The following is a 24119-nucleotide window of genomic DNA, read 5'->3' as shown; positions in this document are numbered from 1 at the left end:
GATCCTCACAGGACAGTCAGGACAAGATGTTACACTCATTTATCACCCCAAAATGTTTTGAGTGAGTGCAACACAAACATATTTCCAGGGTGTTGATGCATCCTCCTCCCAATACAGCCTCTTCCAACATCAAGGGTAGGGGAAGGGTATCCATCTGCAAAAGTAAAGTTTTGCTTTGATTTCAAATCAACTCATATTGTTGCTAGCTAGCTAGCTACCATAGCTGTTGTACTAGCTAACATGCTACTGAACTGTGACACTAGCATATTGACTTGCATCTTGGTATTAAAAGACAGCAATGTATTCACATAAAAATATAAGTGTTTGGACAAATTATTAGTTAGCTAGCTACCTATGACCTGAATTGTGCAAAAATATAATAGCTAACGTTAGCTAGCTAAGCGCTAGCCAGTCAGTCAGTGGCACTGACAGATTGAAACTGGTATCAACTAAATGTGAAATTACATTGTGTGTCTGTCTTTTTTGATTTGTCGAAGGCACTTGACACCGTGGACCATGCTGTGTTGGTGCAAAGGTTAAAATGTTGTGGAATGACTGGTCATGCTCTAGATTGGTTTAACAATTATCTATTAAATCATACACAATGTGTATTAGAGTTGTGCTCAGGTGTTCCCCAAGGTTCTATTTTCGGCCCAATATATCAACAACATGTGGGATTATATTGAAACAGTGGATGTTCATTTTTATGCAGATGATACTGTTCTTTATTCAAGTGGTGGTAGTTTATCTTTAGCATTTGAAAATGTCCAAAGAGCATTTAGCACCATACAACAGAATCTGTATGATTTGAAGTTGGTTCTGAATTTGGGTAAAACAAAATTCATGTTATTTTCAAATGCCAGGCATGTTACTAATCATGTCATGGCCAAAGGTTTTGAGAATGAGACAAATATTAATTTTCACTAAGTCTGCTGCCTAAATTTGTATGATGGCAATTTGCATATACTCCAGAATGTTATGAAGAGTGATCAGATGAATTGCAATTAATTGCAAAGTCCCTCCTTGCCATGCAAATGAACTGAATCCCCCCAAAACATTTCCACTGCATTTCAGCCTTGCCACAAAAGGACCAGCTGACATCATGTCAGTGATTCTCTCGTTAACACAGGTGTGAGTGTTGACGAGGACAAGGCTGGAGATCACTCTGTCATGCTGATTGAGTTTGAATAACAGACTGGAAGCTTCAAAAGGAGGGTGGTGCTTAGAATCATTGTTCTTCTTCTGTCAATCATGGTTAACTGCAAGGAAACACGTGCCGTCATCATTGTTTTGCACAAAAAGTGCTTCACAGGCAAGGATATTGCTGCCAGTAAGATTGCACCTAAATCAACCATTTATTGGATCATAAAGAACTTCAAGGAGAGCGGTTCAATTGTTGTGAAAAGGCTTCTGGCCGCCCAAGAAAGTCCAGCAAGCGCCAGGACCGTCTCCTAAAGTTGATTCAGCTGCGGGATCGGGGCACCACCAGTACAGAGCTTGCTTAGGAATGGCAGCAGGCAGGTGTGAGTGCATCACGCACAGTGAGGCGAAGACTTTTGGAGGATGGCCTGGTGTCAAGAAGGGCAGCAAAGAAGCCACTTCTCTCCAGGAAAAACATCAGGGACAGACTGATTTCTGCAAAAGGTACAGGGATTGGACTGATGCGGACTGGGGTAAAGTCATTTTCTCTGATGAGTCATGCCAACAGTAAAGCATCCTGAGACCATTCATGTGTGGGGTTGCTTCTCAGCCAAGGGAGTGGCCTCACTCAGAATTTTGCCTAAGAACACAGCCATGAATAAAGAATGGTACCAACACATCCTCCGAGAGCAACTTCTCCCAAGCATCCAGGAATAGTTTGGTGACGAACAATGCCTTTTCCAGCATGATGGAGAACCTTGCCATAAGGCAAAAGTGATAACTAAGTGGCTCGGGGAACAAAACATCGATATTTTGGGTCCATGGCCAGGAAACTCCCCAGACCTTAATCCCATTGAGAACTTGTAGTCAATCCTCAAGAGGCGGGTGGACAAGCAAAAACCCACCAATTCTGACGAACTCCAAGCATTGATTATGCAAAAATGGGCTGCCATCAGTCAGGATGTGGCCCAGAAGTTAATTGACAGCATGCCAGGGCGGATTGCATAGGTCTTGAAAAAGAAGGGTCAACACTGCAAATATTGACTCTTTGCATCAACTTCATGTAATTGTCAATAAAAGCCTTTGACACGTATGAAATTGTCACGTTCCTGTCCTGTTTTCTTTTGTCTTGTATTTATTTAGTTGGTCAGGGCGTGAGTTGGGTGGGTTTGTCTATGTGTGATTTTCTATGTTGGGATTTTGTGTTCGGCCTGGTATGATTCTCAATCAGAGGCAGCTGTCAATCGTTGTCCCTGATTGAGAATCATACTTAGGCAGCCTGGGTTTCACGTGTGTTTTGTGGGTGTTTGTATCTCGTGTCAGTGTTCGTGCCACACGGGACTGTTTTCGGTTTTGTCACGTTTGTTGTTTTTTTGTATTTGTAAGTGTTCAGTTTCGTTTTGATTAAATCAATATGAGCACTAACAACTCTGCGTTTTGGTCCGACCCTTACTCCTTCTCCTCATCCGAGGAGGAGGAATTAGACAGCCGTTACAGAAATGCTTGTAAAGACACTGAAGCAGCAAACTTTGTGAAAAATAATATTTGTATCATTCTCAAGACTTTTGGCCACAACTGTACAGTGGATGGACATACATAGAGCAAGTACAAATGTTTGTGAATGTGGGTGGATGACAAGCTGAGCTTCACTGTTCATTTGGAGAACTTGATAACTTGATATTTGAGCCAGTCCCTTACAAAAATGAATTTGTTGCTGCAAGCTTCCTTATCAAGTTCTACACATGAACAGTGAAGCTTGCAGCAACAAATTAATTTTTGTACGGGACTGGCTCAAATTAAGATCATACATCTGTAACATTTTGGAGAATTAACGTATGGTTAGGGGAAGTGTTGTCTAAAATGCTACAGTTGTCTCTGACGGTTGCGTTATACGCACTCCCATACTCCTTGACCAACCTCCCTACTTTCATTTCGGTCTTAAAGATGCACTATGCAGAAATTGCTCCGTCATTTCCTCATTGCAAAAATTCTAATAGTTCACCTAATTTCAGTGTATGTGACAAAACAAGCAAGTATAGTGTAGAGTATCATTGTACCTTCTAAACCGCTGTGAAATATCTTTAACATATCAAAAATTATTGTATTTTCAGCTGTTTGAAGCTGGTGTACAAAACGTAAAAGAAGTCAAAACGAAACTTAAGAACAGGATGCATAGAAATAGCGCACATAGAACAGATCTATTACTTCTTTGACTTAGGTTTTCAATGAGAATGACAGATCTATAACCCACATGTGAATTTGGTCGGGTCACCCAAAAAGTTACATGTTGCAACTTTAAGTAACCAGACCATTATTCCATTCGTAACGTAACATGTACTAAATGGAGGTACACAAATTTAAGTAACATATCCTATGTCTGGCTAATGTGGTCAGGCTGAAAATAGTGTAGTTTTCAGGTATCAAGGTAAGACCCAGATGCAGACCGTGTCGAAGTAACAATGTTTATTACAGCAATAGGGGCAAAGGTACAGGACGGCAGGCAGGCTCAGGTCAGGCAGAGGTCAGTAATCCAGAGGTTGGGCAACGGTACAGGACACCAGGCAGGCTCAGGGGCAGGCAGAGTGCTCAGGCGGGTGGGTACAGGATCAGGACCGGCAAGGGTCAAAAACCACAGGAGGCCGAGAAAAGAGAGACTCGAGAAAAGCAGGATCTGACACAAAAACACTGGTTGGCTTGACAAACAAGACGAACTGGCAACAGACAAACAGAGAACACAGGTATAAATACACAGGGGATAAATGGGAAGATGGGCGATACCTGGAGGGGTGTGGAAACAATCACAAAGACAGGTGAAACAGATCAGGGTGACAGTAGGAGCGATTGTTAACTAACTGTAAACAATTTTATCTGGCATCTTGGATAACTGTGAGGTGAAATGATTCACATATTTACCATTAATTTGTTACCGCTAGTCTCCAAAATGGCAAGGTGTCTCCAGCAATGTTTACTTTTTGACGTCCTTTTACATTTCCACTTTCCAGGCGTATTCTATTATGTCCAGTTGTTTTAGCCTATCTTAACTTACATATATTGCCTTGTTGTTCGGTAACACTGATGTACTGCAGATAAGATGTCTCATTGAGTGTAGGCGACTCTTCAGCATTACACTATACACTGAGTATACAAAACATTAAGAACACCTGCTCATTCCATAACCATAGACTGACCAGGTGAAAGCTATGATCCCTTATTGATGTCACTTGTATGTGACAAAACACTTCAATCAGTGTAGATGAAGGAGAGGAGACAGGTTAAAGAAGGATTTTTAAGACTTGAGACAATTGAGACATTTATTGTGTATGTGTGCCATTCAGAGGGTGAATGGGCAAACAAAATATTTAACTGCCTTTGAACAGGGTATGGTAGTAGGTGCCAGGCGCATCGGTTTGTGTCAAGAACTGCAACGCTGCTGGGTTTTTCGAGCTCAACAGTTTCCCGTGCGTATCAAGAATGGTCCACCACCCAAAGGACATCCAGCCAACTTGACACAACTGTGGGAAGCATTGGAGTCAACATGGGCCAGCATCCTTGTGGAACGCTTTCGACACCTTGTAGAGTCCATCCCCCGATGAATTGAGGCTGTTCTGAGGGCACCTAATGTTTGGTATAATCAGTGTATATGTATTAAGGAGTCCTCCTTAGCGTTAGTTAGACAGGTTATGCCATGATTGTTCCAACCACTCTTATCAGGGGTGTAATTTGTATTAATGGGAACAGAGTTAGGTGGTTTCTAGTGAGAGAGCTTGGGACTCTAAGGTTCTATCTGCAAAAAGATGATTCTGAGATAATTGGCTTTAACGTTCTGATTTGAATGGTGTCAGCAATTTTTATCTAGTATTCTTTTGAATTTAACAACATGCATTGGGATATTTAGAGTACTATATAGGTAGAGAACATTGAACAGAACAAGGCTATGTCAATGACTACATTTGGACAAAAATGCAGATAAAACCTTATAGTCCCAAGCTCTCGAATGGCTGTAATAAAATCATATTTTTTGGGATTGACAATTACCCACTCACAATTGTTCTACCTGAGAGGAATTTGCATGTAATAAAGAGACTATAATTTTTATATTTATTTTTTTATACATTTTACCCCCTTTTCTCCCCAATTTTCGTGGTATCCAATCGCTAGTAATTACTATCTTGTCTCATCACTACAACTCCCGTACGGGCTCGGGAGAGACGAAGGTCGAAAGCCATGCGTCCTCCGAAGCACAACCCAACCAAGCCGCACTGCTTCTTAACACAGCGCGCCTCCAACCCGGAAGCCAGCCGCACCAATGTGTCGGAGGAAACACCGTGCACCTGGCCCCCTCGGTTAGTGCGCACTGCACCCGGCCCGCCACAGGAGTCGCTGGAGCGCGATGAGACAAGGATATCCCTACCGGCCAAACCCTCCCAAACCCGGACGACGCTAGGCCAATTGTGCGTCGCCCCACGGACCTCCCGGTCGCGGCCGGCTGCGACAGAGCCTGGGCGCGAACCCAGAGTAGGCCTAAAGAGACTATAGTTTACATCACTATGCTAAAAGGTGCTGTACAGTATGCTTTGGGTGTATTTATGTATGTTGTTTTCCATTCCAGGTTCTGACATTGTACAGTGGATGATCAAAAACCTGAACATTGAAGATCAAGGTAATGTATGCTCATTAGTGTCCTCTTATGTCTTTACTTATGTGACACTAGACATGTGACATACAACACCCTTATTCTTGAGAAGTTCCTTCCATGTTTAACATGTCCATGGCTAATTAGAATCATTGTAACATTAGTTGAAAAGTAGCCCAAAGTCAGACTTTGTTTCTCTAAAACCTCAATGCATTCGGTAGCAGTGCTTTTCTAAAGCAATTGATTTGATTATATAACCTAGTAGGTGCATGTTAGGTCACGTCACTCGAAGGGAACAACATGTTTCAAAAGGTTGGTCATTATCACTTTGCCATAGAGTGAGAGGAAGGCGGAAGGTTTTCAATGGTGGACAGAGGGAGGCAAAAGGCATAACCCATGTCACTGATTTAGAGGAGAGGGGAAGCCTTTGAGTGCTGGACAGAAAAAGAATCTGCCTGTCTTCTCTCCCTCAGGCTCCATACCGGCAAAAGTCTGTTGAGACTCTATTGTATTTCCTCGTCTACCTACCTGTTTTCAAAGCACTCAGTTAACAGCTCCACACAAGGCCTGTTCAATAAGACAAGCACAAAGAGCCCTTGCTGTGTGTGTGTGTTTTCCTATGTGTACATTCTGGTGCATGCGTTGGTATGGAAAGGTCGATTCACCCGCATTAGTGATTTTATTTTCACTTTTTAAAACAAAGCTGACTCAACAGCACTCCACAAAGTGCGCATGGACCGTGGAGCACTGGAGAACTCTCAGAAGCACTGCAGTCAGGCTGAAATACCTGCGCCTATGCTTCAGCAGAAAACAGGTTCAGACTGAATCTCTGTTTCCTTTACTTCAATATTGAGGAATCTCATTGCACTGTGTCGTCACTCACAAGGTCTGACAAGAGCAGGAAATTGCACAGAAACACATTTAAGCTTGAGAGAATCTTGTTTGAGGTCCCAATGGTCCTGTGAGAAAAATTTGATTACAAATTCTAGTACAGAAATGACCTCAAATTAATTATAATCTGCAGGCCAGGGTATTCACGAGGACAGTACACGGGGAGTGTCCTCAAATTGTTATTCCCTAGCTAATGGCTGAGTCACTGTAAAGGCGATTACAGGGCATACGAGTGGAGTCGAGGGTCAAAAAGTCAGATAGCTTTACACTCCCCAAGCCAGACACTCATTTCTTTTTCAGTTTAAGAAAGGATGTTTTTTATTCTCCTGCTCCATCCTTTTTTCTTCTGGAGTTTAGGATATGAATTTGATTAGCGTACAAAGCAGCTATGTACCTCTTGGTTCTAGACACTTTTAACCACAGTTGGTGGATATAAATACATGCTTTAGCACTTAGGGCTATGTGCTAACAATCCATAAAGTTGTTAAAAGTTATTTTCGGGGGTGACTGGATTCGTCTTTAAGCCTGTTTGATATCCACTGTGTCTGAAGCTCTAACCAGACAGTAATATAGATGAATGTGCAAATCCTCTTTCAGAATTCCTGAATATACAGTATGCAATCTGTGTAGCTTCCCAACAGAAGAGAATATCTGTCTCTTTCTTTCTGTAATTGCTTTATCTATAACAATCTTGCTGTTTTGGTTCAAAACACTGTATCCAAATTGCAGACTAGGAATCTCACACAAGCATACAATGCATAAAACATATCACACACATCCACACACAAATACACTGAAAGGGCACTCACATTTATGAGTAAGCTAAACATACACTACATGACCAAAAGTATGTGGAGACTTGCTCGTTGAACATGTCATTCCAAAATCATCGGTATTAATATGGAGTTGGTCTCCCCTTTGCTGCTATAATCACTCTTCTGGGAAGGCTTTCCACTATATGTTGGAACATTGCTGCCGGGGACTTGCTTCCATTCAGCTACAAGGGCATTCGTGAGGTCGGGCACCGATGTTGGGCGATTAGGCCTGGCTTGCAGTCGGCATTCCAATTCATCCCAAAGGTGTTTGATGGGGTTGAGGTCAGTGCTCTGTGCAGGCCAGTCACAAGTTTTTTCACACGGATCTCGACAAACCATTTCTGTATGGACCTCGCTTTGTGCACTGGGGCATTGTCATGCTGAAACAGGAAAGGGCCTTCCCCAAACTTTTGCCACATAGTCGGAAGCACAGAATTGTCTAGGATGTCATTGTACGCTGTAGTGTTAAGATTTCCCTTCACTGGAACTAAGGGGCCTAGCCCGAACCATGACAAACAGCCCCAGATCATTATTCCTCCTCCACCAAACTTTACGGTTGGCACTATGCATTTGGGCAGGTGGCATTCTTCTGGCATCCTCCAAACCCAGATTTGTTCGTCGGACTGCCAGATGGTGAAGCGTGATTCATCACTCCAGAGTATGCGTTTCCACTGCTCCAGAGTTCAATGGCGGCGAGCGTTACACCACTCCAGCTGATGCTTGGCATTGTACATGGTGATCTTAGGCTTGTGTGCGGCTGCTCAGCTTTTGAAACCAATTTCATGAAGCTCCCGACGAACAGTTCTTGTGCTGACGTTGCTTCCAGAGGCAGTTTGGAACTCGGTAGTCAGTGTTGCAACCGAGGCCAGACTATTTTTTCGCACTACACGCTTCAGCACTCTGTGGTCCCGTTCTGTGATCTTGTCTGGCTTACCACTTCGTGACTGAGTCGTTGCTGCTTCTAGACGTTTCCACTTCCCAATAACAGCCCGTACAGTTGACCGGGGCAGCTCTAGCAGGGCAGACATTTTACGAACTGACGGTGCCACGTTGAAAGTCAGTGAGCTCTTCAGTAAGGCCAATTTACTGCCAATGTTTGTCTATGGTGATTCCATGGCTGTGTACTCAATTTTTTTATACACCTGTCAGCAACGGGTGTGGCTGAAATAGCAGAATCCACTAATTTGAAAGGGTGTCCATTTTGTATGGATAGTGTATCTTTAAACATTAATGAGTGATCATTTATTAATGCATAGCTGAGTCGTACACATTCTAGATACAGAGAGACAAGGTGGAAATAGTGATAAAAATATAATGTGTTTCATTTTACATTAGGAGGGGTAGCGGATTTGGCATATGAGGTCAGATTTGCCTTTGAGGCTGTCCCTAAAGGTACTATGCTGACCTCATATGCCATACCCCGGTGGAGGGGGGGAAGTGGGATGTTTCAAAGGGGACAATGGGAATATTAGGGGTGCTGTGGTGGAAAATGATATGATGTTGTTTGTGTTGTCCAGTGGAGGCCCTTCACCTAGGGACCCTGATGGCTGCCCATGGCTACTTCTTCCCTATCTCAGACCACGTACTCACACTCAAAGACGACGGCACTTTCTACAGGTTTCAGGTACAGTGAATTCATAGGCTGTATGGCTCTTATATGTTCTATAATGTACTCCTTCTTTATCTCATCCAATCCATATCAGACCACACAGGGAGGACTCAATCCATACGTCTTTGTTGAGTGCTATATCTTTTACACTTAATCCATTTATATTGCTAGATGTTTTACCGAGGCAACTAAAGTGCCTCGCTCAAGGGCCTAATGTGAATTTTAGCCAGGCGTCTCAGTTCTTAGATCAGTTCTTAGATAAAGGTGTCTCAATTCTTAGAAGAGTTCTTAGATCAAGGTGTCTCAATTCTTAGATCAGTTCTTAGATCAAGGTGTCTCAATTCTTAGATCAGTTCTTAGATCAAGGTGTCTCAGTTCTTAGATCAGTTCTTAGATAAAGGTGTCTCAGTTCTTAGATCAAGGCGTCTCAATTCTTAGATCAGTTCTTAGATCAGGGTGTCTCAGTTCTTAGAACAGTTCTTAGATCAATGTGTCTCAGTTCTTAGATCAGTTCTTAGATCAAGGTGTCTCAGTTCTTAGAACAGTTCTTAGATCAAGGTGACTCAGTTCTTAGAACAGTTCTTAGATTAACGTGTCTCAGTTCTTAGAACAGTTCTTAGATAAAGGTGTGTCAGTTCTTTAGCTGCCTCGTCCCTCACTCTTTTCTTCTTACAATCGCTCTTCTCAGACCCCCTACTTCTGGCCATCAAACTGCTGGGAGCCAGAAAATACAGACTATGGTAAGAGCCTTAGCAAAAGTGAATAGTATTACACAATGGAAGGCTGGATGGTGCATTGAATGTAACCATACGTATATAGATAAAATAGATTTTGGGCTACTTTCAATCCGTAGCACGGAAGATACGCCTTAAAGCGTGATTGGAATTAAAATAGTATTTTTGATTGAGCCGTCATATGCGGCGTTTACCATCAATGCAGTCAGTCCCCGCAAACGCAGGAACATTGCTTTTACATTTTAATTGCGCTTTAGCACGGATCTACAAACCTTTGGATTGAATCTAGGCACACATTTGTATAGCATCTGACATGCTGTACATTGTAGCCCAATGCTCCGGCTTAGCAGATGAAAACAGAACCATAAATGGGGGTTTAATGGAAAAGATAGGGTTATGTTAATTTGAGTCTTATTTTGTATGTGAGTTGCAAGAACCACACCAGCCATATAGATAGCCATTTGCATCCACAATGCAGCTCTTTGATTAATCCCTATTGTGTTGTTGAAGTGCTGATTACATGGAGGGAAATGGAGATGGGGGGGAAGGGATTGACCAGCCGAGGGAGATGTTTGATTGTGTAAACCGATAAAAGAGGAAATAAAGCTGAGTTTATTAAACACCTGTAGCGCATAGCTAACACCAAGCACATTCATTTCCTCTCCTTTTGTGTTGGGGTAGGAAGACTAATGAATGAAACGGGAATAGCCATAGCATTAGGGAACCTCTAATTACTTTGTAGTAGACAACAGACTGGCATGATTGACACTTTCTAATGAATACACGTACAGGGGTAATGGAATAATGGAATCTCTACAGATGGTCAGTGTAGAGAGGGATAGAGGGTTGGAGTAATAGTGATGGAATGGGAGGGAAGGTGTTTCCATCCAAGTCCCTGTTCAATTTCACAGACGTGCTATGGTTATTGACCTGTGTAATTTACAGGCTAGTTTAGATTGGCCATTGAGTGGTTTCGGTAAACAGGTTAGGACCAGTTAAGGATTTTGTTAAGGCGCATTAACAAGCCACATTGTACTCTGGTCATAGGGAATTACTTTTCCACAGGCATCTCAATGCTGTGGCCTAGTCTGCAGCTGTTGCAGGAAGGGTTTGGCAAAGTAAAACTTGATCAACAGCCAGCATCTGTCAACAGTAGTTTTCTCTGTTTTCTGATACGTTTGTTCTGTCTCTCAGCTGTTTACCTGTGCAAAAGAACAATGCAAAACAAAGCTCGTCTGGAGCTAGCAGATTATGAGGCGGTAAGAGGTCTTCTCTGTTCATATCGTAATTCTCTCTTTATTATGTTAGCAGTAGAGTAATTAATATTGATATCAGCCTGATTTGTATCCTCACAGCGAAAGCCTTTTGTTCTGTTGGTGTTGTTGTATTACAGTGCCTTGCAAAAGTATTCATCCCCCTTGGCGTTTTCCCTATTTTGTTGCATCAACAACCTGTAATTTAAATAGATTTTTATTTGATTTTCATGTAATGGACATACACAAAATAGTCCAAATTGGTGAAGTGAAATGGAAAAAATAACTTGTTAAAAAAAATAATTAAAAGTGGTTCGTGCAAATGTATTCACCCCCTTTGCTATGAAGCCCCTAAAGATGATCTGGTGCAACCAATTACCTTCGGAATTCACATAATTAGTTAAATAAAGTCCACCTGTGTGCAATCTAAGTGTCATATGATCTGTCTCATGATCTCAGTATGTATAAACATGTTCTGTATGGCCCCAGTGTCACGCCCTGACTGTAGATTGCTTTGTATGTTTCTATTTTTAGTTTGGTCAGGGTGTGATGTGGGTGGGTATTCTATGTTGTAGGTCTAAGTTTTCTATTTCTATGTGTTTGGCCTGGTATGGTTCTCAATCAGAGGCAGCTGTCTATCGTTGTCTCTGATTGAGAGCCATACTTAGGTATCCTGTTTTCCCACTTTTGTTTGTGGGTGGTTATTTTCTGGTTAGTGGTTGTTGCACCTGTCAGAACTGTTCGTTGGTCGTTTTGTTGTTTTTATTCGTGTATTCATCTTGATTAAAAGTAATTATGGATACGTACCACGCTGCACTTTGGTCCTCCTCTCCTTCTCCCGACGACATTCGTTACAGAACCACCCACCAACAAGGGACCAAGCAGCGTGGTGGAATGGACTCCTGGACATGGGAGGAAAAGGGAGCTGGAGGCAGCTAAGGCGGAGCGGCGACGCTATGAGGAGTTGGCTCGAGGAAAAGTGCACGAGAGGCAGCCCCAGATTTTTTTTTTGGGGGGTGCACACGGGGAGATTGGCGGACTCAGGTAGGAGACCTGAGCCAACTCCCCGTGCTTACCGTGGCGAGAGAGTGACTAGGCAGGCACCGTGTTATGCGGGGAAGCGCAAGGTGTCCCCAGTGCGCACGCATAGCCCGGTGCGCTACATCGCAGCTCCTCGAATCAGCCGGGCTAGAGTGGGCATCGAGCCAGGAGGGATGATGCCGGTCCAGTGCGTCTCCTCGGCCCGGGGTATACTGCACCAGCCCTACGCACGGTGTCCCCAGTTCGCCAGCACAGCCCAGTGCGGCCTGTTCCAACTCCCCACACTTGCCGGGCTACAGGGGGGATCCAGCCAGGACGAGTGGTGCTAGCTCTGCGCTCGAGACCGCCAGTGCGCCTCCACGGTCCAGTGCACCCGGTGCCTCGGCCAAGGACAAGGCCTCCTGCATGTCTCCCCAGCCTGGTGAGTTCTGTGCCTGTGCTAAGCCCTAACCCTCCTGCATGTCTCCCCAGCCTGGTGAGTCCTGTGCCTTCTCCCAGAGCCAGGCCTCCTGTGTGTCTCTCCAGTCCAGTGAGGATCCATGGCACGAAGCCTCCAGTGATGATCCATGGCAAGAAGCCTCCAGTGGTGATCCATGGCACGAAGCCTCCAGTGATGATCCATGGCAAGAAGCCTCCAGTGATGATCCATGGCAAGAAGCCTCCTGTGATGATCCATGGCACGAAGCCTCCAGTGATGATCCATGGCACGAAGCCTCCAGTGATGATCCATGGCACGAAGCCTCCAGTGATGATCCATGGCAAGAAGCCTCCAGTGATGATCCATGGCAAGAAGCCTCCAGTGATGATCCATGGCAAGAAGCCTCCAGTGATGATCCATGGCACGAAGCCTCCTGTGATGATCCATGGCACGAAGCCTCCAGTGATGATCCATGGCACGAAGCCTCCAGTGGTGATCCATGGCACGAAGCCTCCAGTGAGGATCCATGGCATGAAACCTCCAGTGAGGAGTTATGGCACGAGGCCTCCAACGAAGGACTCTAGTCCGGAGCCTCCAGCGACGCCCTCTAGTCCGGAGCCTCCAGCGACACCCTCTAGTCCGGAGCCTCCAGCGTCGCCCTCTAGTCCGGAGCCTCCAGCGTCGCCCTCTAGTCCGGAGCCTCCAGCGACGCCCTCTAGTTCGGAGCCTCCAGCGACGGCCCTCTAGTCCGGAGCCTCTAGTGTCGCCCTCTAGTCCGGAGCCTCCAGCGACTCCCTCCTGTCCGGAGCAGCCAGAGTCTCCCTCCTGTCCGGAGCAGCCAGAGTCTCCCTCCTGTCCGGAGCAGCCAGAGTCTCCCTCCTGTCCGGAGCAGCCAGAGTATCCCTCCTGTCCGGAGCAGCCAGAGTCTCCCTCCTGTCCGGAGCAGCCAGAGTCGCCCTCCTGTCCGGGGCCCGCTGCGAGGGTCCCCGGTCCGGGGTCGGCGGTAAGGGTGGAGCGGGGTCCACGTCCCGCATAAGAGCCGACACCACGGTGAAATTCCCACCCAGACCCTCCCCTATAGGTTCAGGTTTTGCGGCCAGAGTCCGCACCCTTGGGGGGGGGGGGGTTGGTCAGGGCGTGAGTTTGGGTGGGCATTCTATGTCTGGTGTTCTATGTTGTCTATTTCTTTGTGTTTGGCCGTGTGTGGTTCTCAATCAGAGGCAGCTGTCTATCGTTGTCTCTGATTGAGAACCATATTTAGGTAGCCTGTTTTCCCACTTTGAGTTGTGGGTGATTATTTTCTGTTTAGTGTGTGTCGTCACCTTACAGAACTGTTCGTTTGTCGTCTTTTGTTGTTTTGTTCAGTGTTCAGTTTAGTGATTAAAAATATGAACACTTACCACGCTGCACCTTGGTCCTCTTCTCCTTCTCCCGACGACGTTCGTTACACCCAGAGTCTGCAACATCACTAATCAAGGGGCACCACCAAGCAAGCGGCACCACGAAGACCAAGGAGCTCTCCAAACAGGTCAAGGAGAAAGTTGTGGAGAAGTACATATCAGGGTTGGGTTATAAAAATATATCAGAAACTTAGAACATCCCACAGAGCTCCATTAAATCCATTATTTAAAAAATGGAAAGAATATGGCACCCCAACAAACCTGCCAAGAGAGGGCCTCCCACTAAAACTCACGGACCAGGAAAGGGGGGCATTAATCAGAGAGGCAACAAAGAGACCAAAAATAACCCTGAAGGATCTGCAAAGCTCCACAGCGGAGATTGGAGTATCTGTCCATAGGACCACTTTATGCCGTACACGCCACAGAGCAGGGCTTTATGGAAGAGTGGCCAGAAAAAAGCCATTGTTTAAATAAAAAAATAAGCAAACACGTTTGGTGTTCACCAAAAGGCATGTGGGATACTCCCCAAACATATGGAAGAGGGTACTCTGGTCAGATGAGACAAAAATTTAGCTTTTTGGCCATCATGGAAAATGCTATGTCTGGCGTAAACCCTACACCTCTCATCAACCCAAGAATACCATCCCCACAGTGAAGCCTGGTGGTGGCAGCATCATGCTGTGGGAATATTTTTAATCGGCAGGGACTGGGAAACTGGTGAGAATTGAAGGAATGATAGATGGTGCTAAATACAGGGACATTCTTGAGGGAAACCTGTTTCAGTCTTCCATAGATTTGAGACTGGGACGGAGGTTCACCGACCAGCAGGACAATGACCCTTAGCATACTGCTAAAGCAACACTCGAGTGGTTTAAGGGGAAACATTTAAATGTCTTGGAATGGCCTAGTCAAAGCCCCGACTTCAATCCAATTGAGAATCTGTGGTATGACTTAAAGATTGCTGTACACCAGCGGGACCCATCCAACTTGAAGTAGCTGAAGCAGTTTTGCCTTGAAGAATGGGCAATAATCCCAGTGGCTAGATGTGCCAAGCTTATAGAGACATTACCCCAAGAGACTTGCAGCTGTAATTGCTGCAAAAGGTGGCTCTACAAAGTATTGACTTTGGGGGGGGTGAATAGTTATGCACTCAAGTTTTCAGTTTTTTTGTCTTGTTTCTTGTTTGTTTCACCCCCAAAAATATTTTGCATCTTCAAAGTGGTAGGCATGTTGTGTAAATAAAATGATACAAACCCCCCCAAAAATCTATTTTAATTCCAAGTTGTAAGGCAACAAAATAGGAAAAATGCCAATGGCAGGTGAATACTTTCGCAAGCCACTGTATGTCATGGGATAACTGTCTGGATTTTTTATGCTTATTGTTGATTCAGGAGAGCTTAGCGAGGCTACAGAGAGCATTTGCCAGAAAATGGGAGTTCATATTTATGCAAGCAGAAGCACAAGCAAAGTAAGTTTCCAAATGAAACAAATGTAGTACTGTATGCGTTGATATGCCCTCACCTCTAACTACCACTTCTCATCAGTTTCCTAATAACACCACATTTTAGGCCAGGGGAAGTGGCAAAGAAAAAACAGTAATAATTACACAAAATATGTTTATGTAAAATACCAAAAATGTAATTGCCTGTACTGTGTATCTCCTCAGAGTTGACAAGAAAAGGGATAAGATTGAGAGGAAAATTCTCGATAGTCAAGAAAGAGCATTTTGGGATGTGCACAGACCTGTGGTGAGTTTATTGTGCTCTTAAAATCTCTTAAAATCATTATTTCCATAACATAACATTTAGCTACAGTATTTGGGCAAATTTTCCACTGCAGTATTCAGTTAACTGGAGGCTGTGCTCAAATTAAATCCATATCGCTGAAGTTCTGCTTTGTCGCATAATTAAAATTTTAAGTTAATCTCCGATTGAGCCGACATATGCAGCGTTTACTGTGAATGCAGTCTCCGCGAACACGGGAACATTGCCTTTAAATTTAAATTGCGCTATAGCGCTGAACTTCCACGATAGGTATTGAATCGAGTAAACTTAGTATTCCTTTGTGCAATATTGTTGTCGTTTGTCATGCATACATGTTTAGAAATATTAGTTGTCAAAAACCTAAGTTGTTCTTATCTTAGAAATTGTATTAATTGGCATGGATTTTTTATTAGATGTTTTTTTATAAAATGACAAAGAACGTAACCTGTGTTTTTTTCAGTCTACAAAGCAATTTCCTTCACCGTTCAGTCTGAATAATGTAATGGATTTGGATAATAGTCACATTTTCAGAGCTTGGTAAAGGCAGAGATTTTTTCTTTCTTCTTTGTCTGCCGTAATATCTAAATGTTATTACTGTACTCTCAATTCCTCCCCCCCAAAATGAACGTAGAGCTCTCCAGTGGTCTGTTTGACCTCATCATCCATTCAGACACATATCCTTCTTAGCATTAGCTTCCACTCGGGAATGGATCTGCTTCTCCAGCCATGAGCTTAATTGGAAAATAACAGGATTAATTTATGCATTCTCGGAGCATTATAATCAGGTTCCTTTCTGATTTCACAGCAGCCTCGTCAAACCACTTAACCACCGTGATCCTGGAGGATGCCTTGATTGTACCCTTTGTTTACCCATGCAGGACGTACCGACAATATGTTTTATTTCTCAGTGATACATTGATTGTTTAGAATTTTTGTTAGAATTTTTACATTAATATTTCACAAGACCATGTTTGACTGCGCATGTAGCAAATTGCAATAGAAGAAGTAGGCTATGGTTTGCTGGGTTCACTAAACAGTCCTACCTGAGCTGCTAGTGAATCAATAAGAAGAAGCAGAGAATGCTCTCTGAAGGTCTTTATTTTATTAATTTATACTGCTAATTTTTGTTGCTCTCCAGCCCGGATGTGTAAACACAACAGAAGTTGACATAAAGAAGTCCTCCAGAATGAAAAACCCCCACAAGACAAGAAAGGTTAGAGTGTCTGATAAATCCATTACTTCTGAAAAACAGGTCACTTGAAAACACTGTTGTTCGAGTTTGACTTTGGTGGGTTCTGTTTGATTGTCTCTCTGCCTCAGTCTGTATATGGGCCTCAGAATGATGTGCGCACCCACAGCCCCACCCACACCCCTGCCCCAGAGGCCAAGCCGGCCACAGAGGAGGAGCTACAGGACCAGGTAATGTAGGGGGTGCTGGACTGCCTGGTTGGTTTTCTTTTGCATTGCAAGAATGCATGTTTGGAAGGAAGATTTTCTTTCAAAACATACAGTTATGATGGCAACACTGTTACTGTCTTGTCAGTTTGACTAGTTCCCAGAAATTCACACAATATTATTTCCCCTTGTTGTTCCAGATCACTTATTGGGGAGGGCAATTAGACAGACATCGACTGAAAATGTCCAAAGTGGCCGAGAGGTGAGCTAAGTTCTCCTTTTCTCCATTGTTGAACTCTTTAATGTTTATTGTAGCCAGTAATTAAGAATTTAGACAACCTTGAAAAGTGTTTAGTCCAAACAATACCCGGATGTGTATCATCAGCACTAAGGCTTTTTGTCATTTCCTGTGCCGTAACACTGAACAGAGTGTAGATTCCCATCCTTAGTGTCCTGGGTTACTCACTATTGTGTTAGAGTAAATATGCTAGATTACTTCACTTCCTGCTATCTTCGAATAGCACTGCTCTTAGTCATATCCTGAGTTCCCCAGGCGGCATGATACATTTTTCCCTTTTCTGTCCACTTTACCTGACTGAACTGAATAGTTTGTTTTCTTTCTCCCAGTTTGTTGGCCTATACAGAGCAATATGTGGAATATGACCCCTTCATCACACCAACCGACCCCTCCAACCCCTGGATCTCAGACGACACCACTGTGTGGGAGCTGGAGGCCAGGTTTGTCTTCTTGGACTGTCTTTTTTACTTTTTATCTGTGTTGTTTTACACTGGTACAAGTATAGTGTGTGGTACCATAAAATGCTTTGTAAGTTGCACTGCTGAAAACCATCTCCTGAGGGATGTCGGGTAATAATATAATGATTTGTAGCTGTGTAGTGTGTACTGTTCACTGAGGTTTCCCTCTATACACTGTGGTATCTGACTGCGTGTGTCTCTTCCCAGTAAGGAGCCAGGTCAGCAGAGGGTGAAGAGGTGGGCGTTCGGAATCAATGAGGTTCTCAAGGATCAGGTGGGGAGGGAGCAGTTCCTCAAGTTCCTGGAGTCTGAGTTTAGCTCAGAGAACCTGAGGTAGGGGATACAGTGCATACACATACACATAACACACATGTATGCACGTACGCCCCCACATGCATACACTCACTTCCTTTCTCTCACACAATCATAACGTATCCTTGCATAAACTTTCACGTTTCCTGTACTCCCTCTGCTGGTACTTCTCTGAACTGTTTTGCCCAGGGGTAATCTTTAGGTCCATCTGGTAATGTAACTAAGTGAGAGTTGATATTATCTAACTGAGTGAGAGTCAGAGGTGAAATTTTACACCTAATATGTCACATGAATTACCCTATAATTAGATAGATGTGATGTTATCACCAGCAAAGGACATAACTGAGTACTGAAAATGAATTAAAATACAGTTGAAGTCGGAAGTTTACATACACTTAGGATGGAGTCATTAAAACTTGTTTTTCAACCACTCCACACATTTCTTGTAAACAAACTATAGTTTTGGCAAGTCGGTTAGGACATCTACTTTGTGCATGACGCAAGTAATTTTTCCAACAATTGTTTACAGACAGATTATTTCACATATAATTCACAGTATCACAATTCCAGTAGGTTAGAAGTTTACATGCGCTAAATTGAATGTGCTTTTAAACAGCTTGGAAAATTCCAGAAAATGATGTCATGGCTTTAGAAGCTTCTGATAGGCTAATTGACATCATTTGAGTCAATTGGAGGTGTAACTGTGGATGTATTTCAAGGCCTAACTTCAAACTCAGTGCCTCTTTGCTTGACATCATGGGAAACTCAAAAGAAATCAGCTAAGACCTCAGAAACAAAATTGTAGATCTTCACAAGTCTGGTTCATTCTGGGGAGCACTTTCCAAATGCCTGAAGGTACCACGTTCATCTGTACAAACAATAGTACGCAAGTATAAACACCATGGGACCACGCAGCCGTCATACCGCTCAGGAAGGAGACGCGTTCTGTCTCCTATAGATGAACGTACTTTGGTGTGAAAAGTGCATATCAATTCCAGAACAACAGCAAAGAACCTTGTCAAGATGCTGGAGGAAACAGGTACAAAAGTATAAATATCCACAGTAAAACAAGTCCTATATCAACATAACCTGAAAGGCCGCTCAGAAAAGAAGAAGCCACTGCTCCAAACCCCCATAAAAAAAGCCAGACTACGGTTTGCAACTGCACATGGGGACAAAGATCATCCTTTTTGGGGAAATGTCCTCTGGTCTGATGAAACAAAAATGGAACTGTTTGGCCATAATGACCATCGTTATGTTTGGAGGAAAAAGGGGGACGCTTGCAAGGCGAAGAACACCATCCCAACCGTGAAGCATGTTGTGGGGTGCTTTGCTGCAGGAGGGACTGGTGCACTTCACAAAATAGATGGCATCATGAGGCAGGAAAATTAAGTGGATATATTGAAGCAACATCTCAAGACATCAGTCAGGAAGGTAAAGCATGATCGCAAATGGGTCTTCCAAATGGACAATGACCCCAAGCATACTTCCAAAGTTGTGGCAAATTGGCTTAAGAACAACAAAATCAAGGTATTGGAGTGGCCATCACAAAGTCCTGACCTCAATCCTATAGAACATGTGTGGGCAGAACTGAAAAAGCATGTGCGAGCAAGGAGGACTACAAACCTCTGAGACTGTAGAGGAAATTGATAAATTAGCAACTATTGTATAATCGATATTCTAATCGATATTCTAAAACTAATTTTCACATGGTGCCCCAGGTTAATGAGTTCATATTTGCCTGATTAATTTAATCACGCAATTATAAACCGCCAATCATTTGATGATCAGCAGTCGTCACATTAACTAATACAACGTCACGACACTTGCTTGGGCCAAGAAACACAAGCAATGGACATACAGTATGAAACATTTCTGGGATCTTTTATTTCAGCTAAACATGTTGCGTTTATTTGCGTTTATCATTTTAACTCCTCTATTTTGCCTTTCTCTATCACTCTTGAGGCTAATATAGGACTACCAACATATTACATGTGTGCATGCTTGTGCATGTCTAGTCTAGGAAAAGCCGTTTTCTCACCATGGATTCTTAAAGGAATTTCTGTATATTATTAGACATTTAAACTCAGTTTTTCACAATTCCTGACATTTAATCCTAGTAAAATTCCCTGTCTTAGGTCAGTTAGGATCACCACTTTGTTTTAAGAATGTGAAATGTCAGAATGATAGTAGAGAGATGGATTGATTGATTTCAGCTTTTATTTCTTTCATCACATTCCCAGTGGGTCAGAAGTTTACATACACTCAATTAGTATTTGGTAGCATTGCCTTTACATTTTTTTACTTGGGTCAAATGTTTTGGGTAGCCTTCCACAAGCTTCCCACAATAAGTTGTGTGAATTTTGGCCCATTCCTCCTGACAGAGCTGGTGTAACTGAGTCAGGTTTGTAGGCCTCCTTGCTCGCACATGCTTATTCAGTTCTGCCCACACATTTTCTATAGGATTGAGGTCTGGGCTTTGTGATGGCCACTCCAATACCTTGACTTTGTTGTCCTTAAGCCATTTTGCCACAACTTTGGAAGTTTGCTTGGGGTCATTGTCCATTTGGAAGACCCATTTGCGACCAAGCTTTAACTTCCTGACTGATGTCTTGAGATGTTACATCTACAGGTAAACCTCAAAATGACTGAAATTATGTCAATTAGCCTTTCAGAAGCTTCTAAAGCCATGACATTATTTTCTGGAATTTTCCAAGCTGTTTAAAGGCACAGTCAACATAGTGTATGTAAACTTCTGACCCACTGGTATTGTGATACAGTGAATTATAAGTGAAATAATCTGTCTGTAATCAATTGTTGGAATTATTACTTGTGTCATGCACAAAGTAGATGTCCTAACCGACTTGTCAAAACTATAGTTTGTTTACAAGAAATGTGTGGAGTGGTTGAAGAACGAGTTTTAATGACTCCAACCTAAGTGTATGTATATTTCCGACTTCAACTGTATGTCTGTTACTTGAACTCTGTGAAATATTTATTTGGGCAGCAATTTCTGAGGCTGGTAACTCTAACTTAACCTCTGCAGCAGAGGTACCTCTGGGCCGTTCTTTCCTGTGGCAGTCCTCATGAGAGCCAGTTTCATCATAATGCTTGATGGTTTTTGCAACTGCACTTGAAGAAACTTTCAAAGTTCTTGAAATTTTCCAGATTGACTGACAATGTCTGAAAGTAATGATGTGCTGTCGTTCCTCTTTGCTTATTTGAACTGTTCTTGCCATAATATGGACTTAGTCTTTTACCAAATAGGGCTATCTTCTGTATACCACTCCTACCTTGTCATTAAACAACTGAGTGGCTCAAACGCATTAACAAGGAAAGAAATTACACAAATGTACTTTTAACGAGACATACCTGTTAATTGAAATGCATTCCAGGTGACTACCTCATGATGCTGGTTGAGAGAATGCCAAGAGTGTGCACAGCTGTCATCAAGTCATACTACATGATTTCATATGTGTTATTTCATAGTGTTGATGTCTTCACTATTATTCTACAATGTAGAAAATAGTAAAAATAAAGAAAAACCCTTGAATGAGTGTCCAAACTTTTGACTGTTACTGTATATAAATTATATATATATTTTTTTTACACACTCCCTGTGTTGTGTCTTGCAGGTTCTGGCTAGCGGTCCAGGAGGTGAAGAAGAGGCCAATCCGGGAGGTCCCGACCCGGGTTCAGGAGATCTGGCAGGAGTTCCTGGCCTCTGGAGCTCCCAGTGCCATCAACGTTGATTCTAAGAGCTACGACAAGACCACCCAGAATGTCAAGGACCCTGGACGCTATGCCTTTGAAGACGCACAGGTAACGCTATAATAATATGTCAGTGAACTTTAAATAGGCAAGTTACTGACTTATGTATCAGCTGAATAAGCTACTATACTGTTCAGTACATTCATCAGAACAGAAAGTATTCTGGAACGTTGAATCGTATCAAGGGTTCTTACTACGTGACCTGTGGTTGAACCATTTCCTTGTGGTTGACAGGATCACATCTTCAAGCTGATGAAGAGTGACTCCTATAGCCGCTTCATCCGTTCCAGTGCCTATCAGGAGCTGTTACAGGCCAAGAAGAAGGTAAGGTCTTCAAAGCCTTAACCTGCCAGGCTGTCTGCCCTGCTCTTCCAGGCCTGGGGCCTGGAATAATGACATTGGTGCCTCCAGCAGTGAAGAAATTACTAGCAGCATTTGCACATGCCATGAAAATGCCTCATAAGCCTGTAAGGTTGGTTGTGATGATGGGGAAATTCAAATTATAGTTCCTTCATGATTTGCAAAATATGGCTTATCTACATGGTCTCAGAGCCAAGCATATTATATGTAAAAATCTGTGCCACTCCATGTAGTATGATATGTTACTTTACTTTAGGTTACATAACATTGGCCTACCAATGTAATAGCAGTCATACAATATAATACGAATTGTAGGAAGTATAGTATCCTATGTCTTGACCTGTTTAGTATGATATATTACTTTCGACTGTTTTAGTATTTTATATTACATTTGACTGCCTTAGTATGATGTGCTACGTTAGGTTAGGGGTTAAGGTTCGGGTTAAGAGTTAAGTTAAAGGGTTAGGGTTAGTGGAAGGGTTAGCTAACATGCTAAGTAGTTTTAAATAACAAAAAAGTACTAAGTAGTTGCAAAGTTGCTAAAATTTTCCGTGATGAGATTTGAACACACAACCTTTAGGTTGCTAGTTGTTTGCATTATATGCCTACCCATCCACCCTGACCAACCACCCTCCTTTTGTTTTTCCTTAAGTAATCTACTGTCAACCCAAAAGTAACAGATCATACCAATTTGAATATCCCAGATTAAGGTAGGCCAATGCAATTTTACCTAACGTAACGTAATATATCATACTAAAATGGAGTGGCACGGATTTCTGTAAAATAATATACGTTTTGCTCTGAGACCAGACTGGGCTTATGGTTTGTGTTATGTTAAGTATCATTGTATAATTCTCATTGTAAATACATCAGCATTTCCTTATATTCGCTATTATTTCTCAAAGGGACTCTCCTCACAGATTAGTTCGTTTCCTTCACTTTTCAGTTTCAGCTCTTTCTTTCTTTTCTGTCTTTCCCTTTATTTTTGTTTCTTTTCTCATATTTTTTTGGTTAAGTAGGGAGGCATTCAGGACCGTAGAACTTCATTTGAGAAATTCACTCAAAATGTGGTAAGAGGATATGGCTTTTTCTGGTCGACCAACGGGCCTGTTCAGATAAAGCTCCCTCCTTCCCTCCTTCACCTCTGGGCCCTGTCATGGACACTGACATATTGACGTTTCATGACCATCTTTTTCAGGACCTTGTCAATATTTACCTCTCCTTTCCATCCCTTTGTACTTTTATGTTGCAATTATGTCGCCAAGTTCGCCTAGATTCAATCAGGTCAAGCGTTAACCGGCAATAGCCAACACCCGCTTATCTGATGGTTTGGCAAATGCTCTTGATCATTGGCACCAGCCACACGTTCCACTCACGTTAGAAGTTCAGAGTGAGAAAGTGTAAGCTATTTAGAAATAATGATGCTCGGGTCACGTGATGCAGCGAAGCTAGGAAGAAGCGTGACCAAGAGCTCCCGAAAAATCTTTAACAAACTTATCCTAAAACTTGATAACTTCACCCATACTGATTACCACACTGTAGCCAAGAGTGGTGATATGCCTACGAGACAAAAAAAGGCAAGGGAAGCACTGAAACAGACCAAGAAACAATGGAGAAAGAACCTATAACCATGGCCTCCTCGGAAACCCAAGATGGCATCATGACATCTCAGGAAGAAGCTAGGCTAGCTCACATCCTCAAAGTGATCAAAGAAGGCAATGACTCCCTTACAACACAATATAACTTGTAAACAACTGAGTTCAGTTGCTCCATCTCAGCACAGTTGGCTGAAATCAAAAACTCCATCTCAGGTTTGGCAACGTCCATC

The 24119-nt window shown here is 43.0% G+C and overlaps 1 protein-coding gene across 4 annotated transcripts in view; it reads left to right on the top strand.

The window, feature by feature from the left end:
- LOC139570963 (regulator of G-protein signaling 7) overlaps positions 1 to 24119 on the top strand; it is a 118454-nt gene that overhangs the window by 86704 nt on the left and 7631 nt on the right. For all 4 annotated transcript variants that reach the window (XM_071393339.1, XM_071393336.1, XM_071393340.1 and 1 more), the window contains 13 exons: positions 5750 to 5800; positions 8997 to 9103; positions 9777 to 9828; positions 11017 to 11081; positions 15326 to 15402; positions 15601 to 15682; positions 16836 to 16910; positions 17018 to 17116; positions 17293 to 17354; positions 17720 to 17830; positions 18056 to 18181; positions 21796 to 21982; positions 22166 to 22255. In XM_071393339.1, coding sequence (XP_071249440.1) covers positions 5750 to 5800; positions 8997 to 9103; positions 9777 to 9828; positions 11017 to 11081; positions 15326 to 15402; positions 15601 to 15682; positions 16836 to 16910; positions 17018 to 17116; positions 17293 to 17354; positions 17720 to 17830; positions 18056 to 18181; positions 21796 to 21982; positions 22166 to 22255 — 1184 coding nt within the window. The remainder of the gene's footprint in view (positions 1 to 5749; positions 5801 to 8996; positions 9104 to 9776; positions 9829 to 11016; positions 11082 to 15325; positions 15403 to 15600; positions 15683 to 16835; positions 16911 to 17017; positions 17117 to 17292; positions 17355 to 17719; positions 17831 to 18055; positions 18182 to 21795; positions 21983 to 22165; positions 22256 to 24119) is intronic.

This window comes from Salvelinus alpinus, chromosome 3, assembly GCF_045679555.1.
Source record: "Salvelinus alpinus chromosome 3, SLU_Salpinus.1, whole genome shotgun sequence".
Classification (NCBI taxonomy): domain Eukaryota; kingdom Metazoa; phylum Chordata; class Actinopteri; order Salmoniformes; family Salmonidae; genus Salvelinus; species Salvelinus alpinus.
This window is presented reverse-complemented; position numbering and strand designations above follow the sequence as displayed.